At 40.1% G+C, this 26,355-nt stretch overlaps 2 protein-coding genes across 3 annotated transcripts in view; both read left to right on the forward strand.

Annotated features, from left to right (window-relative positions):
• Positions 1 to 210: 210 nt before the first annotated feature.
• eif3k (eukaryotic translation initiation factor 3, subunit K) lies at positions 211 to 22,029 on the forward strand. The gene is made up of 8 exons (XM_076281846.1): positions 211 to 391; positions 846 to 944; positions 1,103 to 1,223; positions 4,497 to 4,571; positions 4,722 to 4,788; positions 7,791 to 7,868; positions 17,505 to 17,630; positions 21,902 to 22,029. Exons 1-8 carry the CDS (start codon positions 330 to 332, stop codon positions 21,931 to 21,933), a joined length of 660 nt encoding a protein of 219 aa, XP_076137961.1. The 5' UTR covers positions 211 to 329; the 3' UTR covers positions 21,934 to 22,029.
• Positions 22,030 to 25,195: 3,166 nt separating this feature from the next.
• LOC143121484 (calpain-1 catalytic subunit) overlaps positions 25,196 to 26,355 on the forward strand; it is a 30,531-nt gene continuing 29,371 nt past the window's right edge. For both annotated transcript variants that reach the window (XM_076281850.1, XM_076281851.1), the window contains exon 1: positions 25,196 to 25,580. In XM_076281850.1, the coding sequence (XP_076137965.1) occupies positions 25,377 to 25,580 (204 nt within the window). In that variant the 5' untranslated portion in view covers positions 25,196 to 25,376. The remainder of the gene's footprint in view (positions 25,581 to 26,355) is intronic.

Below are 26,355 nucleotides of genomic sequence, written 5' to 3' on the forward strand. Positions count from 1 at the left end.
AACTGAACAACATACTAATATCCGACATTTGAATCAGGTTATTTGCTCATCCCTCAATCCTTTGCTCCCAAGATGATGTGTTTCACTTTCAACCAACAGACAACCGCCATAAATGCTTTAATTGCACTCCTATCCAGGCGGCGGCGACAACTTGAAAAGCTAACAAAGGAGGTACTGTAACTTCCGGTAAATTGCCAGCAGTACATCCTTCCGTTCCCATTCTCCAGTGGTGTGGTGGTAGCGTATGGTAGCGAGCCACTTTGCACAAGTATCAGTAGTTACACGTGTGGATTTTATTCTAACGCTCGCAGAAAAACACACTTGATAATATGAGCTCGTCGTTTGAACAGATGCGAGCAAATGTAGCCAAGCTACTTCGTGGGATTGACAGGTAGCGTTCTCGTTACAAATGGAAGGAAATATTTTACTAGCTAACTATTGACTGCTAGTTAGCTAACTGCTCAGATGAATGCTCATCCATGTTAACGTTTGTTAGATTCAGCTGCCATGGGACTAACAGCGTTGCTGTAATCTTTGTACACTGGAATTTGTTGAATTAATTAGGTTATACAATCTTGAAAAACACTAACGTTAACAGCATCATTTCAACCATTCAGGCATAGTTTCTTGTCTTGCGTTTAAAACATAACGTTATCTGTTAGCTGCGCCTATGTGTTTCTTCAGCATAACGTTCTCATTACAGTGTGTATGATGAATGGTGTAGTCTGTAATATCTACTTTTCACTTTATTGATGTAGGCTTTAGAGGTAATGAACAAGTTAAATTAAACCAGCATGCATCTCCCATCTCAGCTGGCATGTTTTGAATGCTAATGTTATCCTCAGGTACAACCCGGAGAATCTTGCTACTCTGGAGCGTTATGTAGAAACGCAAGCAAAAGAAAATGCTTATGACCTGGAAGCCAATCTTGCTGTTCTCAAACTGTGAGTTCCTCAACAAGTGCCTGCAACTTGTTTATCTTCATTATCATTATTATATGGCTCTTCACCATAGACTATAGTATACCTTCACCATGCTAGTAGAACGCTCCATTGTAGAGTATGTGTCTGATTAACTTGTCTGAATTTTTTTCTCTTCTTAGCTACCAGTTCAACCCAGCGTATTTTCAAACCACAGTCACCTCGCAAATCTTGCTCAAGGCTCTGACAAATCTCCCACACACAGACTTCACCCTGTGCAAGTGCATGATTGACCAAACACATGTATCTTTTTGGAACCTGTTTAGACTGTATGCTCTTGTGGTTATATGTTTCTCTACAAGTTATCTTTTAAAGTTATGAGTATCTGAAAACTTGCAGCGTATCTTAAAACTACTATTACAAGGATGCAGTCTTCATTAAAAGGTATGCCGTTAATGTACTTGTACTTATAGAGGGCTTGCCTGTTATAGGTTACCTAGACCTCAAAACTACCTAGTAGCTGGGTTCCTTCCTACTGGGTCATTCCACATCAATTGAACCAGGGCTCAAAAAATTCTGAAAAAATTACCAGATGTACCTATGTTATCCAGGAGACACACTGTAAAATTACTCTTATGTAAAATCTATACTTTCCAAGATGCAGCCTATTTTACAGGGGGAGGGGGGTGTCGATTTTGTTCGGCCTCTTTTTTTGTCAAAGTTCACAAGCCCACAGCGCAATAACTAAACCATGTAGGAGGCTCAAATTATTTTGCTTGCTGGTACATAAATAAGAATAGTATGTAGCAAAATCGTCACGCTTGGTCTGGATGATCCTGCATGGTCATAGTTGTCCCTCAAAGTTGATCAAAATGTCATTGGAGTTTTTGGCTGGGCTCTGTTTAGGCCTTCAGAAGACATATTTGTACTCAACATAGGCTCTTGATTTATTTTCCTTACTGAGATAAGTTAGAAACACTCACAAAAAGCAATGAACAGAAAAATAATCCCTTCAGGGTCTGAACAGCAGACCTCACAAGTCTGAAAAATCATTTTGGTTATCATTTTCAGAGCGCCCAAACACCTTGTGGGAATATACAAATATTTTTTTAATATGGTTTTCTTTATTCTCCATGATCCCTTCTTTTTCAAAATACCAATTTGACTTGGTCTTATGAAAATCTTTCTTTTTTATTTTCCACCCTGAACATGCGCAAAATGCCCCATTGACATCAATATGTTTTGTGTAGAGTTACCACAGTGCCACCTGTGGTTGTATAGAGCAGCGGTCCCCAACCACCGGGCGCGGGACATTCCTAACCGAGCCGTAGCCTACGACATTTAGTTTAAAAAAAAAATGCATGCAAACTAAACAATTTAACTCGATTTAATTCGCAATAATGTCACGTTTTTACACGACATAGGCCTATATGCAGTTGTTTGATTGCACGCATGTTTGCATTTTGCAAGGTCTATTTTCTTACGTCTGTCTGTCCCGCCTTCAACACTTTACATATTGCCTTCAGCGCTGCGCAGCCTCAGGTCAGCTCATTTCAGTTCTTGGCGAACGGTAGTGTCACACGAAGTTAGCTAAACTGCTAGAACGAGCAACAAAAAACAAGCATCTTGTTGCGGGAGCCGCTGCAGAGATTTCTTACAGAAAAAAAGTCACCGTTAGCTGCACATTTTAGTGATGAGGGCTGGGTGTCAAAACTCGCTTACCTGTGTGACATATTCGGGTTGCTTAATGACCTCAACCTGTCACTCCAGGGGAGAATGATGACTGTCTTTAAACTGGCAGATAAAGTCGCGGCATTTAAAGCCAAGCTTGATTTGTGGGGACGAAGAGTGGACCGGGGTGTATTTGATATGTTCCAAACAGTAGTTGGGGTTTTGGGAGAGACTGCAGGGCCCTTTCTCTCGCAGCTGGTGCGCGATCACCTTGTTTCAAATGAGTTTGAGCGTTACTTCCCATACTCCAAAGATCCACGGCAAACCAATGAGTGGGTCCGCAACCCATTTGTCAATATCCCGAATAGTCCTAACTTGTCAGCGCAGGAGGATGAGCAATTGATCGAAATTAACATGCATTACTAAGACCAAATTACGCAATCGACTGGACATTTCAAACACACTGAGGGTGTCACATCACCCCCAGATGGAACCTTCTTGTTGCAGGGAAACAAGCACAGATTATATTCGTAATGCACGTTTGTTAAACATGTTCACACTTGATAGATGTAGCTTCAAGTTGTTCAATATTCATAGTTCATATTGTTTAATTTTCACTTCTTCAACTTCACGTTTTTCACATGTTTAAGAGTTCGTTACCTTCACTGTTCATACATAACTGGACCTAGTTCTTTTCAAGTAATGCATGCACAACACATATGGAACATTGAACCCCCGAACCACCCCCCCCCCCCGGTCCGTGAAAAAAAAATGGGAATTAAACCGGTCCGTGGTAGATAAAAGGTTGGGGACCCCTGGTATAGAGTAACCTGTGGTAGCTCTATACAAAACATATTGATCTCAATGGTGCATTTTGCCCATGTTCAGGGTGGAAAGTGAAAAAGAAAGATTTGCCGAAGACAAGTTAAATTGGTGTTTTTAAAAAAGAAAGGCTCATGGAGAATAAAGAAAAAAAGATTTAAAAAAATCTTTGCATATTCCCACAAGGTGTTTGGGTGCTCTGAAAATGAGAACCAAAATGATTTTTGTAAGGTTTGCTGTTCAGACCCTGAAGGAATTTATTTCCTGTTCATTGCTTTTTGTGAGAGTGTTTCTACTTATTTCAGTAAGGAAAATAAATCGTTGAGTACAAATATGTCTTCTAAAGGCCTAAACAGAGCCCAGCCAAAAACTCCAATAAAACTTGTATCAACTTTGAGGGACAGCTATGACCATGCAGGATTATCCAGTCCAAACATAACGATTTTGCTACATACTATTCTTATTTATGTACCAGCATGCAAAATTTGAGCCTCCTACATGGTTTAGTTCTTGCGCTGTGGGCTTGTGAACTTTGACAAAAAAAAGAGGCCGACCAAAATCGACACCCCCCTCCCCCTGTAAAACTGGCCGTATCTTGGAAAGTATTGATCTTACCTAAGAGTAATTTTACAGTGTGTCTCCTGGGTAACATAGGTACACCTGGTCATTTTTTCAGAATTTTTTGAGCCCTAAGTGCGTGGGCCCTGGTTCAATTGACGTGGAATGACCCTACTAATTTGTATTTTGACCAACCATTTGAAATTTACAACAGATTTCCTTAAAAATTAGATTAGCTAGAGGAAGGTGGATAAACTCGCTATTTGTTTAAAATGTAATGTAACTAAGGTTGATGGAAGTTCGTTTATTTGCATAAACTCAGTTATTTGCATTTTACTGTTTCCATAAACTGACATCCTTACAGGTGTGAAGAATGTCCATTTTTAGTTGATGGATGCAAATGTGCGTACTTGCATTTTCATCCATGTGCTTAAAATATATTAGTCATTTAGATGGAAACACAACTGTCTGGAGAAAAGTTTAGTCTTTTCCAGATGTTTGATTTCCTTGACTACAGTGTCGCAGCAGGAGGAACGGCCGATTAGACAGATACTCTACCTGGGTAACCTTCTCGAGACGTGTCATTTCCAGGCATTCTGGGTACGGCAAAAAAACATCAAGTGACTTATTTCCATGCACTAATGCTTTTCAAAATGCCCATCTGTTGTCTAAAAATATTTTTCAGTGGATTTGTCTAAATATTGTCTTGATGTATGACATGGATTATGTCTGTTTGTAAATACATCACAGACTAGTCTGGAGGAGAACAGGGAGCTTATTGATGGCATCACTGGATTTGAAGATTCTGTACGCAAGTGTGAGTTACAATTTTGCCACATTTTAGTAGTTTTTCTTGATTTAGTTTAAAGGATAATTCCGGTGTGATTTTGATCTAAAGTGTCTTGAAACATGATACCGAGTGTGAACGTATGTCTCATAGCTCACCTCAGCTTGTCCCCTGCACTCAGAAATCTGGCGCTAGTTAGCCAATGCTACCGACAGTGTTTTGTTGTGGTGCCTCGGGCATCGGCCTAGCCATGCAAATAAATCACTGTTTTACACCATTTACGAGGCTCAAAGTAGCTCCATACTTCATTGGTAGACTTCCGAGGGCCATGACATTTAAAACGAGACAGAGAACTTTAAAAAAGCACTGGTAGTTTATTTACAAGACGATTTATACAGACAGTACCTTAAGGGATTTTACCGTTCGACGCCATCTTGAATTTAGTCACGATAAGTCGAGTGACGAGTACGAATGAACTGGTATGATAAGGGATCAGATTCCAAAAATAATTCAGTGGAAATGCATGGATTGAGTTGCTTCCAGTAGCAGCAACTGGAATCCATGCATTTCCATGGAATTCTTTTTTGAAAGGTAAGCTATGAGACATACGTTCACACTCGGTATCATGTTTCAACACACTTTAGGTCAATATCACACCGGAATTCTCCTTTAAGTTCCATTACATGATGGCATACAGGATGTAGTTAAAATAGTCTCTGATGAACTGGGTGAGATATGAACAGGGCATGAAATTGGCACCCGCCCACACGCCAAATGCGGGTAACTTTTGTGATTGGCGGGTGAAACTGTCAATCTACCTGCCACGTTAGCGGGTAGCCAATAAGACAACACAACACTTAGCAAGGAGATGCACTGTCAGAATTGCTGTAGGAAATGTACTCTTTACTCCGCTACATTTTCAATTGCCTTTCGTTACGAGAACAAGTTTATTATTGGAGAAAGTAGGCTATCTCAAGGGAGAAAAGAGCACCTCTCCCCCGGTACACAACGGCGTGGGAGAAAAGAAACAGGGCTTCAGAAAGCATTGCTACGTTTCCCCGCGATTATAAAAGTGATGGCTGGCCTATGTAGCCTACTACACAGAAGTAGATGTTCTATATAGCTAACAACTCAGTTAACGCAATTACGTCCTGCCAGTTGCTGCATCTTCTGGTGAGGCTGCCAGAGTGCCAACAACGAGACTAGAGGTAGGCCTATGGCATGACACGGAAACTTCCACATATATTCATTTCTGGCCAACATCGTTCAACAATCACATTGGACAAGGAAAGTAGGCCTACAACTTAATTTACAAGCAAAGCAAATGCACTGGAAATCGAGCATACAAGTTAGAAAAAGCCTAGCATTCATTTATGTAGCCTCAATGTTGCAGGGCAGGACATGACATGAGACGGTCGGCTGAGAAAACAGATAGCCTGCTCTGTCGCTCTACCCGAGTGGATATGCCTAGGCTATTATAGCCTAAATATAGTTCTACCCATAATATAGCCATTGTTTTTAGGTTACATTGTCTGTATGGTGAAGTTATAACCAGACTTCTAGCAATGCAAAGCAGAAGAATCAGCTCCAATGTATTGGAAGACTGCTTTTCAATCCATAGCCACGTAATGTTTATTCTGGCTATGACAAAGTATATTAAATATAATATATTTGAATTGGGCTTTTAAAATATGTTTGACTATATGATTAGCCTACAGAGGAGGAGAAAAGCAAATAGGCATAAAGGATACTTTTGTATCCCTTTAAAGGTCCATCAAAAATCTAAAAATGTAGGCCTACAAAAAAGTAACTTGTTAGGCCTACTTGAGTAATTTATTAACAAAGTACTTTTTTACTTTTACTTGAATACTGTAATGTGTATTCTGTACAAGTTCAAGAACCATTCTTATGCATTTTCTGAGCCGTTCACCTTTATTTTGGGCACAAAATAATTTTGGCTGGTAAAAAACCACTGTGGCAGGTGGATTTCAAAATTCACCTGCCACAGTGGCTGGTGGCCAAAAAAGTTAACTTCAGGCCCTGGATATGAACAAATGTTAACTCAAATGTATAGTTGCACCAACCACTCACCCAAACCCACATCTCCCACCCCCACCAGTAGCAGAGACATTTTGAGGCAGAGCTTATTACTGTGAGCTTAACAAGGACATGCATGATATTGCTATTTGTAAACATTATTTACTGAGCCCTCCTGCTACCTGGACTGTGTAATTGTCTTGCGATTGTTACAACTGTATATCTGAAACTGGATATCAGATAGTTAAAATTGTAATCACTTTACCAATTAAGGAAACTACTCCAAATGGCTATGATTGTCACTTGCCATTTGCCGACAGGGCAGAGTTTACGCTAGACTTTTTTCTTTTGACCGGACAAAATGTCAGTTTATTCGAGAATACTGGACATACAGAAAATCTATGGTCATATGTTTTAAATGGCGATTAGAAATGTGCGGTTCACTGTTATATCCGTTAACACCACGAATAAACCGCAGGTTGTGCAAGCCCAGCAACAGCAACAAAAAGAACATTGTTATTAATTGCAGGAGGACGAAATAAATCTCGGCAAATTTTGTCAGGTAGTGGCACTATTTTTGCAGACTCGTCGGGTTAATTCCATTTATGCTGCTAGACATAAGAGCTTAGACCACCTGTAGCTTATGTGTCCTTTTTTTCACCACACGTGTTTGCATCCCTGAGAACAGAGTTTGCCTAGAGGAAGCGTATGTGCAGGTATGTGTGGTGTGAAGGCATGCCCAGGCCTACATAAAGTAAAATTGCCCTTGTGGTTCTCTCAGTGCATTGCAGGTGGGATGCCACAGTTGAGTGATGAGATTGCCTGCAGCACAAAATGTGTGAAGAATTGTGTAGCAGCTAGGGAGATAGTGTTTTTTAACAAATTGATATGGTCTGTACAAAATTGTCACTACTAGTTGACTCATCTTATTCAATCTTGGAAAATATCAACACACTTGTACCATTTAATGTGTTATTTTTTGTCTCTGTTTTCAGTTATCTGCCATGTTGTGGGAATCACCTACCAGAACATTGATCACAGGCTTTTGGCTGAAATGTTGGGTGATCCATTGGGTAAGAAGACGCACCCTGAACATAGATGTCTTTTTAGATTTTAGATTTAGAATTTTAGAAAGTATATTCCAGACATGGAAAATCAGGGAATTTTATCATTGTGGGGGCAAAGTCATGGAATATCAGGGAATTTTGAATTCAGAATTGGTGTATCTCTGGTTATTAACTTTACTGCTTGCTTGAGTAGTTGTGGTTAGCCCAACCTTGTTCATTCAATACCCATTTATTCATCTCCCACTCTAAAAAAAAAAGTAAAAGATTATTGAACGCTACGCGGCTGTTCTGAAATCTTGTACCCTTCATTATAAAGTAGGTCATGAAAATTCAGTTTTTTTGTCAGGAAAAAAGTAATGGAATTTTACATTTCACTTAGAGTGGGAACCCTGCAATATAGATCATTGTTCAAACAATTTGAGTAAGGTCAGAGAGACAGGCTGGGCTACTTCTAGGAGACTAGACCCAGGGATGACCACTCCGAATACTTTTAAACTTTTTTTATTATGGTGCAAACAACAATCACTGTGTCTTCCTCAGAGTGAAACCATACTGGTAACATTGCACAGATAATAAAGACCTTTCTCCCCTCCCTCTCCCACGGCATTTGTTAATGGCAAAGGTAGAAAGTAATGAATTACATTTACTCACGTTACTGTATAGAAGTTTTTTTTGTGTATTTTTTTAAGTAGTTTTTAAAATTGGTCATTTTATTTTTACTTGATTACGTTTTGAGTGTAGTATTGTACTTCACTATATCACAAATCCCATCCGTTACTGAGTAAAAAAAGAAATAAGTTAAGACTAACAAAAACCGAAAGTAAGGGAAAAAATTGCGCCCGGAACCACTACAATGACAATGATCAGCATGTAGCCTACCATAGGGCATGAATCAAGCTGGCGCCAAGTCTTTCTGAAAGAGATGGAGGGTGGATCACGAGATACCTCAGATTACTACCTGTGTAACCTAGGAAAGTGTATATTTCCGCTCTTTCAATGGGTTGTCTGTCTCACTTCGATTGCGGAGATATTCAAGCAGTTTAACACCATGTGATTTCGTGTTTTAACGTTTGTCAAGTCAGATTTATTTTTAAAGCGCATTTAACATGCACATAGTGCAATCCAAAGCGCTCCACAAACAAGACACATAACAACAAGACACAAGATGCCGGATGGAGCGGCGTAGTCGCCAGCGTACCCATGACATCAAGACAAGACAAATACATTTAAAAAATAACAAATACAAAAAATGCCGGACGGAGCGGCGTAGTCACCAGTGTACCCGTGACCCCAAGACAGCCTACAAGACAGACAACAAAACAAATAAACAAATAAAAAAAAGAAAATATATTTTAAAAGGGGAAAAAGTGATGTTAAAATTAGTCCAATTTCCAAACCAGCTGAAAATGTCCAAGGGCAATGATCCGTGAAAACTGCGCACAGAGCTGTGTCTTCACAACCGATGCAATGCCAACAAAGTTCTTTAGCAACTGACCAACCCGGTGAATTCACTGGCAGTCTGGAGATAACGTTAACGTTAGAAGCTAGGCCTGCTAGACTGCAGTCTGGAGATGATGGAAGTAGTGTTAATTTCGTCAGACGAGACGAGAGGAAATATGTTCGTCAACGACCTTTTTTTTCATGACTAAGACAAGACGATGACGAGACTGCACTAATGTCCTGAAACACTGACTAAGACTATCTTAAGATTCATTATTGTTGACGAAAAAAGACGAGACTAAAATGTTTTGCATGAAATAAAAACTAAGATAAAATCTCTCTTCATTTCGTCTTCAAAATGAGAAGACAGAATATCTAGCTGTTACGTTTTCAAAATATTCCAAATGAGTTCATGCGCAGCAGCTTTCCTGTAGGCTAGTCTACGTGCTGTTGCTGCAACCCTGTGGCTGCAACACGAAACTACATGGAACAATAACACCGGAGATTTCTGTCAGAAATAGCAAGCTAACTACCTAAGCTTTATGCCACAATGCTACATACCCAGAAGTTGAAGCTTCTCTCATACATATACAAATTAACATCCCCCAGAATGTCCATACGAAAATGTTCAGCAAATAATGTCAACTATTTAACTAGTTACACTGATGATGCAAAGTTTGCTAGCAAGTAATCTAATATGGAAAGTTCGCTAGCAGGTTAGCTAAGATCATATTCTCTGCTAAGATGGAGAGTTTGGGGAATGTGTTGCGCATATCGCCATCTAGCGTGGCGGAGTAAAAAAATAATACTTGGGTCTACGATAGTGTTTCTCAAACTTATTCAGACGAAGGACCACTTAACTAACCAATAAAAAAGAAACGCACGGACCACCTAGCTAAAAAAAAAAATTAGACCTACTTCAACAGTACAACAATAGGCCTACTCACTGAACCACCTTGCTTATTGTCTTTGCACTTTGCTTATTGTGTCAGAGGATTCATATGATTTAACTGGCATATCTTACATAGACAGTGTTGCAGAACTGTTTTTTACATACAGTACAAGTTTACATTAACATACAGTTTACATGTAACATACAGATACATGTACATACAGTACAAGTTGGTTCAATATTGCAAACAACTCATCTATAATATAGTGGTCCGCAAGCAGACGTGGTAAAATATAATATATTTTACCACGTCTGCTTGCGGACCACTTGGGATAGCTTGCGGACCACCAGTGCGGACCACACTTTGAGAAACACTGGTCTACGAAGATCATGACAGTGGTCCATTCAAATCTTTTACTGTCTATAGTCAAATCCCAGCCGAGCTATAACTGTAGCTCGACTTAAACATACTGACTGACAAAAAATCAGAATGAGTTCTAACAGACGAGTAGCCCTGTGGACACACAATATTGGAAAATTGAGATGTGTGAAACACTATTTCACTGAAATGGTAATCAGAAATAATTTATTTTAAAAAAAAACGACTAAAATGTTTTGACAAACTGACTAAGACTAAGATACCTTTAGTTTTCTTTTGACTAAAACTAGACTAAAAGTATGAGACTTTTAGTCGACTAAAACTTGACTAACAAAAATTATATTTGAATGACTAAATATGACAAAGACTAAAAAGGACATTTTGTCACAAGACTAAGACTAAGACTAAATTAAAAATAGGTGACAAAATTAACACTAGATGGAAGCACAGTCCAAAGTACTGAGCGATCGTGTAGATCCGCAATTCAGTGGACTTAACAGCGACCGTTTGTTGCTCCGTGAGAATGCAGCTCTTCACCGTTAACGTCTGCAGTTGGCAAGGCAGCTCGCAGGTCAGCAACAGCTCGGCGGCCACGGTAGATCTTTCGCAGAGTAGAGCCTAGGTCCGGCTGTCCCGAGAGATCTCTTCGACCAGACAGTGAAGTGCTGCACCGCTCACGGATAGATGGAAGGATGGAAGGCAAAAGCTAGCCATAGCAAGCTCCCAATGGACAAATGTCAACGACATCAGCTGACTTAGGAGTAAAAAGGACTAAGAATAACACGAAAACTATCAAAAATAGCGTAAATAAATAGGGAAAACATTTAACTAGACAAACCAATACAAAAAATAAACATGACATTACATAAAATTACGAACATTACATAAAAACAAACAAAAACATGATGCCAGACGGAGCGGCGTGTCTTGCCAGCGTCCCTGTAACCTAGCAACCTAGTTTGTGCTCACTTTTCTTTGGAAAGAAGTTTATTAGCAGCCATTTCCCCTCATTTTGATCTCTCTCTTTCCTGTTTTTGCCTTTGTTTTTTGGTAATCCGGTTTTCTTGGAGAAAGACATTGCACCAGCAGCACAACAATTAGCAGTCCACTGCTAGCAATGCTCAACTACGTAAACAAAATGAGATGCCTTATGAATCATTGTGCAGGCGGACCAAACCATTTTGCGCTTTAACAAGGGAGAGTGTAAGAGTGACCAGGGGTGTCAAACTCGTATTAGGTAGTGGGGGGGCTGTCATGGTCATTATAATTTTTCTGCATGGGTATCAGAGTGTTTGATTATATCACTTATGAGCAAACAAGTACACAATAATGTACTGATGTCATATACTGATCTTTCTGTCTTGAAATGCCCTACTTCCATGTTAGTTTTTCTGCTTATTCCTTGCTGAGGATGGTTTGTAGTGTTAGGTTTAATCAATTTGTCATATAATAAAAATATTGCTTATAACACATTATTGAAGACCACTGGATGTAAATATCTTTTTTTTTTTCCCCCTAATTGTTCCTTCCTACCCAAAACATCTGGGGGGTGGTATGAAACCGGCTGGCGGGCCTGATGTTTGACACCCCTGCCTTAGACAGTCTTCACTGTTTTTTTGTATACAAAATGTAGTCAGTCAAACTTTACATTTCGTCTGACATTCATTTTGACATTTAATTTGGTATTAAATATTCAGACTTTTCAAGGGCCCTCTCCTCCATTGGGGCCCTGTAATCAGTCCCACTTTTCCCACAGTCCGAGACCCTTGGATCTGCTGAAACTCAACATGGGCCTGCCTCAGATGCCTCTGAGCAGCTTTTCAGTTGTGCTGGATTACTGTTCACTGCAAAGCGAGCAAGGATGAGCACAACTAACTTTGAAAATCAACTGCTGCTCAAACTTAGAGAACTCCGGTGATTTTTCACATAGATCTCTGTTTCTCGCGGTCACCGAGTATGTCGGTCCGGAAGAAAAACAGAAAACAATCGGTTTTACCTAACTCGAGTTGCTGCAGCCATCAGCCAGGCAGCTACAGCGCTACACTCTGGGGGGCATGAACATGGGGGCTCACAAACATGCCCCCAGAATGTAGCGCTGTAGCCCCCCTCCCACACACACACACACACACACACACACACACACACACACACACACACACACACAACAAAAAGTAACTAAGTGACTTTTACTTAACGTAACTTTTACTTTTAAATGAACTACTTTTTACTTTTACTTGAGTACATTTTCAGATGGGTAATTTAACTTGTACTTGAGTAATATTTCATCAAAGCATTGGTACATTTACTTGAGTATAATATTTTTGTACTTTTTCCACCTCTGGTTAATGGTAAGGGGTATATTTGCAGCAATTAACTAGTCAGAGCACTCAGAAAGAAAAGTAAGCATCAAGTACATCTTTGGTCAGTGTGAATTTTAAATAAAAAAGAATCAAAATAAATCAAAATAAAAAAAGATATAGTAAGAGAAAACAAGAAGGATACAAGGAAGTGGAGTGGCATGAATGATGGAGTGGCATAAATGCGGAACTATTGAACATGGCCCCATGCAGAGACACACGCTCACAGGACCACTTTTAGGGTGCCTCTCCCTCGCAGTCTCTAACAAAAAAATATTTCCAATATGCCTGTGCGTATTATCTCCAAAAACTAAGTGACTTTTACTTAACGTAACTTTTACTTTTAAATGAACTACTTTTTACTTTTACTTGAGTACATTTTCAGATGGGTAATTTAACTTGTACTTGAGTAATATTTCATCAAAGTATTGGTACATTTACTTGAGTATAATATTTTTGTACTTTTTCCACCTCTGGTTAATGGTAAGGGGTATATTTGCAGCAATTAACTAGTCAGAGCGCTCAGAAAGAAAAGTAAGCATCAAGTACATCTTTGGTCAGTGTGAATTTTAAATAAAAAAGAATCAAAATAAATCAAAATAAAAAAAGATATAGTAAGAGAAAACAAGAAGGATACAAGGAAGTGGAGTGGCATGAATGATGGAGTGGCATAAATGCGGAACTATTGAACATGGCCCCATGCAGAGACACACGCTCACAGGACCACTTTTAGGGTGCCTCTCCCTCGCAGTCTCTAACAAAAAAATATTTCCAATATGCCTGTGCGTATTATCTCCAAAAACAAGGTGTCAGTATGGGAAGTTGTTTTGCGCTCTCCTATGCATGTTTAGTGATGGGACTCTGGGAGGAGAAGTTTATCTACACTTCCCTCAACAACAGATTTCTACCCAATATCCCCTTGTGGAAGAGATCCATAGACAATGTGTTTTTTGTTTGGACTGGAAATCTATCAGAGTTAAACCAATTTATGGAATATATTAACTGCACCACCCTCTTCCTTAAGTTCAAGAGTGAGCATTCACTTAAAAAGGTAGATGTCCTCGACCTAACTATACGGAAAAATACCCAAGGGAATCTGGAGACAGGAGTAGTAGGAACACGCTTCTCAGAGCAGACGGTCACCACCCTAAGAGATCGATTAAAAACATCCCAATCGGCCAATTCTTGCATCTAAAAAAAACGGCAGTACTGAAGCCGACTTTGAAAGCGAGGTCGTGGAGATGGCTGGTTGATTCCGTGAGCTGGTTGATGTCGAAGCTGACATCTCCGCAGCGTATCAACGAGCCAAATCTGCCCACAGGCCACACCACCTGGAAAAAATCTAGCCGTGTTTCAGCTCTGTGTCTCTGCTTCTCCACTAAATTCTCAGATTTAGGTGTGGAAATAAAACACATCTTTAAATGTGTTACAAACTGACCCATCTTTAAAAGACATATGAGCAGAACCCCATAGTTTTCTTTTAAGCGATCCTGCTCCTTAAGAGACAGACTGGTACACACATCTATGAGCCCTCCTAAACAGCTGACTTTCTATAGGTGCGGTCGTTGCACTCACTGTTCCAATTCGAACAACACCAAGCTCTTTTCTCACCCACACACTGGTAAACATTACAACATCAATGCGTTTATAAACTGTAATACTACACCCATGTTGTGCATATTTTGACATGTCCTTGTGGGTTGATATATGTTGGGCAAACGCCCACTCAAACAGAGAATTGCAGAGCACAAAGCCGCTATACGCAATCATAATATGGACTATGCAATAGCGTGACACTATGTCCATGCAAGTCATGGCTCTTGCGCTTCTCTGAAATTCTGATGGATTGACAGACTACTACCTCCCCAACGAGGTGGACACATTGTCAAAATATTACTTAAAAGAGAAGCGTTTTGGATCCACAAAGTCAACACAGTTGAGCCCCATGGTTTTAAGGCAAGACACTGCAGGTGAATAGGGTAAACATTTTAAATAATAGACATCACCATGGAACTTCCTCAGTTGATTACTTACACAAGTATGAACAAAAAATGTATTGCAAGATTTTGAAATTCAAATGTTTAATTATGCACATTAGGCATTATCTCATTAAATATGCACAATTTTGCATATATTTTCGGTAGATAGATCTGAACAGATGATAAAGCCAGGTACAAAATAATTTTTTCATTTTGTTTACACACAAGATGAAAATAAAATTACAGAGGGATTTCAGGATCTCAGCTTTCATTACCTAGGAATTCAAAATATGCTGTCCATAGCCTTACAAATTGATTTTTGCCATATTTTTTGGATTAAAATGTCACACATCAGGCCAGGAATGATTTATTAACAAATCCCTCTGTAAATATCTTCAGAATACTGTTAAGTGTATAACTGGAAAGTTTGGTGTACATAGGCTGAGATGTTTCTACTGGAAAATGAGAAACTCAATTTGAGAAAACAGCCTTGGAAAACAGCCATGAGATTTCGTTCTCAGCCTAGACTCGCCTTTGAACTTTCACGATTGCTTGCGGATACAAAAGAAAGTGTCCATATTTGGATTTTACAACGTTATGCAGGAAAAACAGAGCTTTCCAACGGTACTACACATGATACGTTTCGTATCACGGAGTGTATATATACTCTTTTGATCCCGTGAGGGAAATTTGGTCTCTGCATTTATCCCAATCCGTGAATTAGTGAAACGCAGTGAACACACAGTGAGGTGAAGCACACACTAAACCCGGCGCAGTAAGCTGTCTGCAACAACAGCGGCGTTCGGGGAGCAGTGAGTTGTCTTGCTCAAGGGCACTTCAGCCGTGCCTACTGGTTGGGGTTCGAACCGGCAACCCTCCGGTTACAAGTCCAAAGCGCTAACCAGTAGACCACGGCTGCCCCAAGAGCATGAAACGTTAGAAAGCTAACTTTTGGTGAATTTAGGAGAAATATACAGGCGCGAGTAGACAAAATGTAATTAAATAAACACCTAAATGTGTAAATTGGACTTTGTTGTTGTAGTAGTGTGAAAGAATACATGCTGAGGTAGCAAATTAGCCCAAAATCTCGAAATTGACCAGTGCATGAAAAAATTGTTTTTTAACCTCGCCTTAAATGAAGAATTATGTCTTTCTTGTTTTCTCTGATTTCTTTTGTATTTATAATTCACACTGACCAAAGATGTACTTGATGCTTACTTTTCTTTCCACAAGTTCTCTTACTGGTTAATTGCTGCAAATACCCACCCCTTATCATTAACCAATGGCGTGGGAATCTGTGCAGACTCAGTGCGTCAAAACATCAGTCAATTGTTTGCACCACAATAAAAAAGTTTAAAAGTATTCAGAGTGCTCCAGTCATCCCTGGGTTTAGTCTCCTAGAAGTAGCCCAGCCTGTCTCTGATCCTATGGTCCTGGACTGTGAGCACCAAAGAGGCTTGAATGCAAGTGACAACCTTCTTACAAATTTGGGTAAGGTCTTTGTTCTGTGGAAAACTGGTCTGAATAAGCAGTATGGGATGAGTGAGAGTGGTGTTGGTAGCAGATGACAACAGGGCTGTGATTTTAGGCATTAGGCCAGAGGCCAAATGCTGCAGGTAATCACAGCCATGACTATATCTGTTCAAAGAAAACATTCAAAGTTCAATGTTCACCACAAACGTTCGCCAAGTAACATAACACTTCACTTGAGAGCCAAGTTCAGTGTGGGCTGCTATATGTGCTTGTACACATAGTAATTTGCATAGCCTACTTGCTATAAGGCCAATGTAAAATCAAGAATACTTAATGCTAGATTTATGCAAATTAGCGTAGCGAATGTGCTCACCTACGTCACGCGCAGCGCCAACGTGTATACAGGTAGTAGCCTACTACTATTTTCATTCAGGAACTTGCCGGTTCCAGCAGTCGTGTTGCCTGTTGTGTGGGCTGTGTTGGTTTATCTACGTCTGGTTAATCAACATAGATATTAGTGTGCATGTGAACGCCGGAACACACATCGTAAATATTGACAAAACTACCCAGATCAGATGTATAACGTTATTTGATGGCAGACTCTCTCAAAGCACTCGGCTGATATCATGAACATCGTCAGATAGCTTTGTGAGATATTTTCTAACATTAGTGTTCAAAACTCGACAGTCCTTTTGGATGTGCTTCAAACTAACATATCCCAACATATTTTGAAATTTTAACGTGCTTATTTGCGAAAATATATGAACAATGCAAGTGTTCCTTTTCTAGCGGTGTCCGTCATCTTGGTTGACAAATTTGGCCGGCTCGCAAGGTATCCTGGGTAATTTTATCTCCCACTTCACTTTAAACCTGCATCGGACCTCACTATAGTTTGAGGGTTGATTATAAGGGGAAGATAGCACTACCCCATGCTCCCTAAAGTAATGGGACACCCTACCCCTACACGTGAACACGCAAAAACGAGGGTTAGGGCAAAAATCTAGGGGAAGGGGCCCAAACCATATTGAAACAGAAAGGTTAAAATATGTAGCATACTCAAGTCATTTTGTAGTGATGCCTCTTTTGCTTTAATTTGGGTCCTTTGTCCTCTTTGATCTCTAGACACTCAGGTGAAAGTATGGATGAGTAAATATGGCTGGACAGAGGATGAAGAGGGTATGATTTTCATCTTCAACCAGGAAGAGAGCATCAAACCCAAGAACATTGTGGAGAAGATTGATTTTGAAAGTGAGTATGATCTACCTCATATATACGTATGACCCATTTGGTTAGAAAGCATGATGGAATGGTGGAGCTGTTTTTTTTTTTCCCTTTTTTCCCCGACAACCTAAATCCATCAGGAGGTCATCTTTAGTTGTGGAACATTGACTTGAGCAATGAGCTATGCTGTAGCTTCAGGGGCATTACTATGTCAAGGTTTATGCTCCAAAATGTCATGTCACCAATTGAGATGTAGCGGCTGACGTCATAAACCAGTACTGGCAGGAAAGTTCAGAGCGGCACCAGTCTTTTAACTGGAGTTTAAACGGCAAACCGGTAGGAAAAACTTTATGGTCAAGGCATCAGGCTACTGTACTCCGGAATACAAAACTACAAAAATAAACTTCGGAAAGACAAAAGTTTGTTTTCAAAGAGAGCCTCAATGACCGAATCATGGCTTTACCTGTTGTCAGTTGAGTTCATGTAATGCAGCTCTAGAAACACAGTCTAGGCTATTTTATCTTAAATAAGCCATGAAGTTGACTGAAAACGGTAGTTACGGTCGGTTTCCACACAGCGAAACACCTCGTGAATTTTGGCCAGCGAAATTTCGTCTCGGGGGCGTGACCAAAGTCCTTTTAGGCAAGTCCCTCCACTCAGCAGCCATATTGTAACGCTTTTTTGGGCACTTATCGGGCATCTATTTCGAGCAGAACTGCGTGTGGGCAAGGCTACACGAATCACGACACACCAACCTCGCTCCATCTGCGAGATCACAACACATGATTGGCACGATGTATTCACAACATTCCACATGATTCTTTTTGGTGTAAGAAACTTTGTCGTTTTTTTTACAAGCTGTTGGAACAACTAGTAACGTTAGAACAACTACAACACCACACTGGATCTAGCTAGACCGTGCTGCATGTACACGCCCCCTTTTAGGGGAAAGGGAGCTGTTTGGATAATGGAAACCATGCTGCATCGAAGTGGGGAGCAAAAAGGGCTTATACTTACTAAATCTTGAAACAAACGTGAATAAAAGGCACAAAATAAGGTTGGTGTAAGAGTTATCTGTGTGTTTATGAGATTAATGTGACCATTATGTTCCTATTTTTTGCTCTTTCCAGTTTAGCCTACTAACAGGAGTGTCAAACTGCCCGTGGCTGACTATAACTAAGTTCGGCAAGCTTAACTTTACATGTCATAACATCAACTAAACAAAAGTCACACATTCATTCTATCATTTGTAATATGAACGTAGCCTTTTTCCTACAACTAGGTGAGATAATTGGCTATGCCTGTTATACTGAAGTTCCACAGTTAGCTAGCTAGCAAGCTAACCGTTTTACATGGGATATGGTAAGTGTAGCTAGTACGTGCTGAATGGGTTGTAATGTAGCCTACATAGTTTCGACATGAGTAAGTTACATACACATAATTCTTCATAACTGCCGTGTTAGTAAAATGATTGAATGGCCTGTAAATTAATAACTAGATGTAACGTCAAGGTGTGATTAGGCTATCTGTCTTTCCCATTGGAATAAATGATATAATGTTAACTTGTTTTCCGCTAAAATGGGGCGTGATGCAGATTAAATGTAGCCTATCTTATGATGATGCGCCTTTAGTAGGCTACGTAAAGGCATGCTGCACACACTTGTTTAGGCTTACGAGCCGGCCAAAGAGTAGATACGTATAATAAACACCAACGCAGTTCTGAACTCCCGGTTAGCTGAATGGTGTTTTAAATTGCTGTGGACACCGATGCCGACATGAGTGCGATGCACTCTGCTTTCGACATTCATTTACTGTAGGCTACATTAGATTCCATTCTTTTCAATACAACTCTGCACCAGCATCGCACTTTGCCGCTGTGTAAATCACGATTCAGTTATATTTGGTTGACGCCGCTCCATAAAATCCATTGTTCATCCAGTGTTTGCGTGTTAAAAACTTCGGCGCCGATGTGTGTGGCAAGTGACAGAGCACCATAGACTGTAGGCCTTTAAAATGGCAGTGCACTCATGTTGAAAAGTTCCTTATTTTCAACTGAACTCAAAGATAATGAATATAGTATTTTATTTTTGTTATGCCCTTTATTAGCTATATTTCTGAAGAATATATTGTGTTGCCTCAGGTCTGCAGCACATCTTTTGAAATTTGGCACCGGTGCCGACGCAAACGGTAGTAACTGCATCGAATAACAACATGGATTTCGGTGCCTCATTTCGGTGCTTAAATAGCGTTTAAAAAAAAATTAAAAATTATACGAGGCATCACTGCATGTCATGTGCTATCTCTAACGTCTTGCTCTGATAGCAACACATCCAGATACAGTTAGCTAACATATGATAAACACTGGATGCTGGATGTATAAACCAGAGGGGTGGGTGCACCACGTAGGCGAGTGGACAGTGTTTGCCAGCTTGCGTGAGCCCAAGTTTGCTTTAAAGCGATATCGCGAGCTCCTGTCAAAATCTAGCAGTGGGCCTAACTACACACAAGCAAAAGGCTATGAAACAACATCAACAGTAGGCTAGCCTATACGGTACACAATATCCTTGCTAATGCGCTAACTGACATTTATTTGAAATGTTATCAGCAAAGTTGTAAGGTGAAAACTTTATTTCACGGTGTGTTAAACAACATAATGGCATGATATTAATCTTTCATGTGCATGATGCCCATATAGCATCACAATGAATATAAAGATCATGTTAAAAGTTAGCTGGCAAAAACATAAATATGTAGGTTACATACCTGATGTCACTGAACTGTCAAAGAGGCTACAAAACCATCTCCGTACGTTATCGCTAGTAAACTCAGCTGACTGGTGTTAGCGCATAGTTGCAGTTAAAATGCCTACTAGGCTAGCGCCACTACTAGGAATCTAAACACTTCAACACCGACATGTAGCCTAACATGTTCAAAACTACTGCGTGTTATGGGTTAAGACATGACATTTCTTGAAGCATTTGGGAACACACTGAATTAACTGGAAAATAGAGTCCCTGTTAGATTAGCTTGCTTGCAAATGCCTTTGTCCATGACCTGCCAGTTTTATGGCAAGCGGTTTTAACATACATTATGGCAAACCGCCTACACTGGGTAAACTTGAAAGCAGAGCTCACCATAGTGTGTGCATGCATGGCAAGCTGTTTTAACATTTAAATGTATTATCCGTAGGAGCAATGAGATATTGATAGTAAATTGAATATAACAGTTCAATTTCATGTTCAAATTTGTCTTATCAATTTAAAAAAAAGCAATTCATGCTTTAGACCATTTTAATTTAAAACATTTTAAAAACAAAGTACCGGTTCAGGCACCGTTTTGGCACCGGCACAGTTTTAAAAGTATCGATTTATCACCGGTATCGGATAAAACCCAAACGATACCCAACCCTAGTGCTCAGCAAGACGGTCCCTTAATCGTCTTTTTGTGCGGCCGACATAAAAGAACCCCTCCTCACAAGGACATGCCAAATGATAAATTACAAATGTTGTGTTAGTTAATAAAATCCCTTAATTCATATGTTTTGTTGGTTCTTGCGTCCAAAAAACATTTGGATTGGTTGACATTGGCACAATGGGGGCAATGCATACATTTAAAAGTACCTATAGGTTTTCTGAGCCAGGAGTCTTCGCTCAAGTGGGAGGTATGAGCGCATTAACTTATCCCTAAGAGTAGGCGCGCGTCTGAACGATATTACTGGAGGTTCAGGAAACACTTCTCGTAATTGGCAATCACTCTCAATGATCGATCAGTTTTTCCTTACAATGTTTTTAATCCGTGCCGCGTGTCTACTGTAAGTAGTGACGAAGTATGGTGGTGATTTATTAGTCCGTTTATGTGTATTCTTCTCAAGTAGAACGTTATGTTAAAGGGCCTGCGCTTTACTGTTAGCTTGGGAAATAACTTCTGGCCTATACGCCCTATCCGAAAACCTCCTAGCCATTGACTCAACCTGTTCATTGAAGTCGTTGTCTTTGTCACAGATACGTCTCAAACGTTGGAATTGGCCGTAAGGGATATTCCGTATAAGGTGCGGGGGGTGAAACGAGTCTGCTCTAAGTCTACTCTTTTCCTCCTCTCCAATTACATTAAAATACTGCTAATTTAATATTTCACAACCATTTTGAAATGTAAGCATTGTCTTCTCAGTTTTAAGTGATCACCCTAAAGGTCAACCTAAAATGACTGGCGGGGTAAAAACCTACATGTGACATTTCTGTACAGATCCACGTGTCGGATGTACCATTTATATAATGCTCCTCTCCAATCTCTCTCTACAGGTGTGTCAAGCATAATGGCAACATCACAGTGAACCCCACTTACTCATAACAACACATCTCTGGACTTTAACTCAATTTGCCCTCATCAAGAAAACAAATCTTTTCAATAAACAATCAGTTTGACAGTGTTTTAGTTCTGTTTATTTTGTGTTGCTTTGACAAGATTATTTGTTTTGTTGCATTGCAAGTATTTCTATTTGTATATGCCTGGTAAGTATTTGACAGGCAGGCAGGAGGGAAATTTAGACACCCAGTATAATACACGCATATAGAACAATAACAACACTAAGGTTATACAATTATAAGATGATGGTCTATCCACCAGATTGTAGACTGAGACCTAACACTGTTATGCATTATGCATAAGTGGAAGTGAGCTTTTATGGTAGAGTGTGTTTCATGGAGGTAGTGCAAAGATCTTACCAGTGAATACTGTGTCTGATGGAAAATACAAAAAGGTAAAAAAAACATAGAAATTAACCATACAAATCCTTAATACTGCATAACTTTCAATTCATCATTTGTTTATAGTCATAATCAGTAAAAGATGGTCTAGGTCAGGGGTGGGCAACTAATTTCCTCAAGGGGCCACATGACAAACTGGGACTGTTGAGGAGGGCCGGACCCAAAATACCGAACTCAAGTCTGAACTCAATTCTGTTCAATTCTATTCTGTTCTTGTATAACATTAAGTAAATCATATGGTTTTGTTTACTAGTTGTAAGAACAGATGAAAATGTGAGGGAGACAAAGGAAAAACAGCAATATTTAATTCTATGTCCAGTATTTAATCCTCATTCTCGAAAATTATTTTTTGACATTGACATTTTTTTTTTTTCAGTTTTCAAAGACTGATATAAAAAAGTACTACAATATCTATATAATTAGGCTAGGTCATGAAAATGTGAAGGAGTCAGTATAACCGATAGGCCTGTGCCACCATTTCATCAACACTCAGCAATATTTCATCATTAAATCATTACCTTCATTAAATTAACTCTATGCAGAATTAGACTACGAAAATGTGGAGCAGACAGTAGTAGGCTGTCATTAGTTAATCAACATGCACAAAGAAAACTATTTTAAAAATGTAGGCTATGTTTTTGCTTTAACTTTATGCACATAACTGTGATTGGTCAACTCGATCTGTGTGTTGAGCCGGCTGCTTCAAGCAACCTGTGGGTAGTAGCATCATACTAGTTCGCTAACATAAGCTTTGCAAATAAACTCAGACATATTTTGGTTACAATTACGGGGTTATCCGATTGTAAACTGTCTATCTGCCAGTAACGTTTTGAAATGAACACTTCGTATCGCCAACGAGCAGCAGTAGGAGTTCGTTCTAACAACCTTTGCGGTGGTGAGCGACGCAGACATGACAGACAGGAAAGGTTTACGCCGACGTAAAGGCAACTGCATTGTGTCGACGCAGAAGCATAAATTCTATTCACCAGCACATCAGTGAGGGTGTTTACGTCGTATGCATCCACGCACAAATGTATGGGCCTACAAATAGCAGTCGCTTTAAAAAAAAAAAAAACGATATTGATTTGCGTGCATTATCTCTATGCTAGGCTCTTGACGATTGTTCTTTCACGGACCTTACGCGGGCCGGTCAGGGAAAGCCCACGTGCCGGATGTGGCCCGCGGGCCGTATGTTGCCCATGTATGGTCTAGGTGTAGTTTGGCATGATATGGTAGGGGCAGAGAGAAGCAGACTGCCCAATAATACATTTCACCCCTCTACTTCTGTGAGGAGTTGAAGAGCTGTATGGCCCAGGGAACAAACGCCCAACCTGTCTGTTAAGCATGACTGTGACTGGAGTCTGCCACTGAAAATGTTCCCATGTCTCGTGAAAGTGCTGTTTAAGGGGTTGTGATCATTGTCCATTACAGCATTTTAATCAGGATCCTTTTCTCTGCCACTGATGTTAATGACTAAGCTCAGTGCCAATCACAGCTTTCCTTTCCAGCCTGTGGTATTTGGTGAAATGTGGTATGAAAATGAAAATGAAAATGAAGACCGATCTAATGTAGTATGTGCTGTTTCTTTAACCTCTGATCAAGCAAGAATACAGAGTGGGAGATTTTACACTAATGTCAAACAATACATGTAGGCTACCTGTTATTTTGGTGTTAGTTAAATGGTGTCTTACTGCATACGCATATCTAGATTTATTTTAATGTGGTGACATTTTCCCATTAAAATGCAGCTTTGTTGTTGTGCATTTTTGAGCCTATGGTCAAATTATGTCCCCCCCAAAGTAAACCCTCATTTCAACTGGTTCTTTGGTTCTGCATGTTGAATTGCTCTGGAATGATGTGGCTGCCTGTGCTTGTTGAGGCCTTGAGGCAAAAAATGCAAAGAATGCTAATGAATAACAGAGACACGATTAGGATATACCTATTCATGTTTTATATTGAGCATACAGGACAGTTGTGCGACCACGCATGCATTTCCGTAAACAAAATATCTTCGAGAAAGTAGCCAAACACAGCAAGAGGCCACAAGGGCGCGCACACCCATCTGCTAGATCTCTAGGCTACTAACATGATGCAATATATTTACAACAACATTGTACACGCCTAACAACAACCAATAATTCGGACAACTTTATACAGCCATATAAAGGCTAAAGTTACCTTTAGTTTTGTTCGAGTTTACCGTTGTATGGCTTTAAACAGCGCGTGAACTTTATCAGTAGCCTATGCATTCATTCAGTGCTCCAGCTCGTTTTGACAAGCTCACCTGCCTACCTTGTTCTTGCCCATCTTAAATAACTAGCTTTGCTGCCTCCATTCTTTCTGTTTTCATTGTTTACAAAAACGTGTATCTACAATGTCCTTGAGTCCGTGGTCTTGAGTTGGTGAATTAGCTATCGTGTGCTCATAACCAGCAATCAGACAGTAAAAGAAAGGAATTGTTTACTAAAATTAAGTGTTTACAGAACATTGTAAATAACCAACTGGTATGCAGTTGATGTAGCCTGTGTTATCCTGATCGTACGCACAATACGGCCGAACACAGCGCCTAGGCCTCATAAAAACCGTAAAATATCTCACTGCTTCAGATCATCATCGATACCGTTTTACTATCTGTGCTGAATTGTCTGTGTGTATCGCCTAGTCTCAACATTCTCTTTAGGCAATGCTTCAGCTGATTAAATTGCGTTTACGGAAAACAGATTGTAGGCCAATCCTAGTCCACTTTTGTGGAGAGTGCAAGGTTCCATGTAAACCCTGTGAGGTGACATGGGCATGGCTTGGTGTGTTTGAAGGCTGTGCACTTTGATGGGTGTGGTTATAAAGGTAGAAAGTAGGACGTCTTCTCTAGCATTTCCCACGAATAAGTCGACCTGGTCGTCGTGTTTAGTTCCATTGAGGTGCAGTCAAAGCCGCTGAAAATCCCCTCCAACCAAGGTTACATTAGAGAGCTCGGTAAGTTGTACTGGAACACTCGTTCTCTAGTGGTGAGATGTCCGACACTAAGGAAACTTCAACAACGCAATCACCAGACGGAGGGCCGGAACCACTTGGCAGTCCAACATTGTGGAGTCCTTCTACCTATCTCAGTAATAAGATCAGCAGTTTTACATTGACCGACGGGCTGTTCGTGGACCGCTTGTTCCCTGCGGGTGATGTCCAGCTGCAGCACGTCATAGAATGGAAGCGTCCAAAGGTAAGGCCAAAGTTACCAGAGTGTAGCCTGCGCCTAGATAGGCTACGGCGTTGCCTATGTCTACATGGTGAATGGATGGATGCGCCGAATTAAATGATTAAATATTGGGAAGGACATTGAGAGCTGCGTGCAACTCAAACGTTCTACTTTTAATGGCAAATTCAGTGGTTGAAATCAAAGGATCAAGTGCCAATCTTTTAAACTGATAGGATAAAGACCTCCATGGGGCCCTGATGTAAGCAGCATCCTGCTATGGGCCCTCCTACCTGAACTCTGAGGGCCAAAAATGTAGCCTAACAATTTTTTTTTACAGTTGCACCTGCCCCAGTGCTCCGAATACAATCATCCCACCCCATGTCTACTAATGTTACCAAATATAAAGTATAAGTAGGGGAGACCGGGGCTGGTTGTCTCACGGGTTGGTTGTCACATTGCTTATTCCAGGCACACTAGGTGGCGCTGTGGTAAAATTTTGATATCAAACTGTTACCCTTTGATAGCTTACTCATTTGCACTAGGTATTTTGGTGAGCAGACACACAACATTGAGGTGAGGAGACCATTTTTAAATTTCATGTGTCAGTAAATTTTCATGTTGGTGTTGTTTTTGTATTGAGAGCTTGTAGGATATTACTAATTCAAAAACAAAACACTCATTAAAAAGCCAAAGGTAGTAGCTTTATTTTGAGTCATATTTTAGCTATCAAGTTAAAGCCATGTGGCAGCTAGGTTAACATCTTTGTCAAGAGGTCAGTTGGGGATGGTTGTCACATGTG

The sequence above is a fragment of the Alosa pseudoharengus genome, unplaced genomic scaffold, assembly GCF_046254945.1.
Source record: "Alosa pseudoharengus isolate Yale_2024_CS ecotype anadromous, Long Island Sound unplaced genomic scaffold, YU_APseudo_1.1 YU_APseudo_1.1_scf_13, whole genome shotgun sequence".
NCBI classification, from domain to species: domain Eukaryota; kingdom Metazoa; phylum Chordata; class Actinopteri; order Clupeiformes; family Clupeidae; genus Alosa; species Alosa pseudoharengus.

What these genes read in the sequence shown, in the direction of transcription:
- eif3k (XM_076281846.1), top strand. Translation starts at nt 330, where the DNA reads ATGAGCTCGTCGTTTGAACAGATGCGAGCAAATGTAGCCAAGCTACTT. An exon ending in GTCATTTCCAGGCATTCTGG is followed by an intron (nt 4,572 to 4,721) that starts GTACGGCAAAAA and finishes AATACATCACAG; the next exon opens with ACTAGTCTGGAGGAGAACAG. An exon ending in AATGTTGGGTGATCCATTGG is followed by an intron (nt 7,869 to 17,504) that starts GTAAGAAGACGC and finishes TTTGATCTCTAG; the next exon opens with ACACTCAGGTGAAAGTATGG.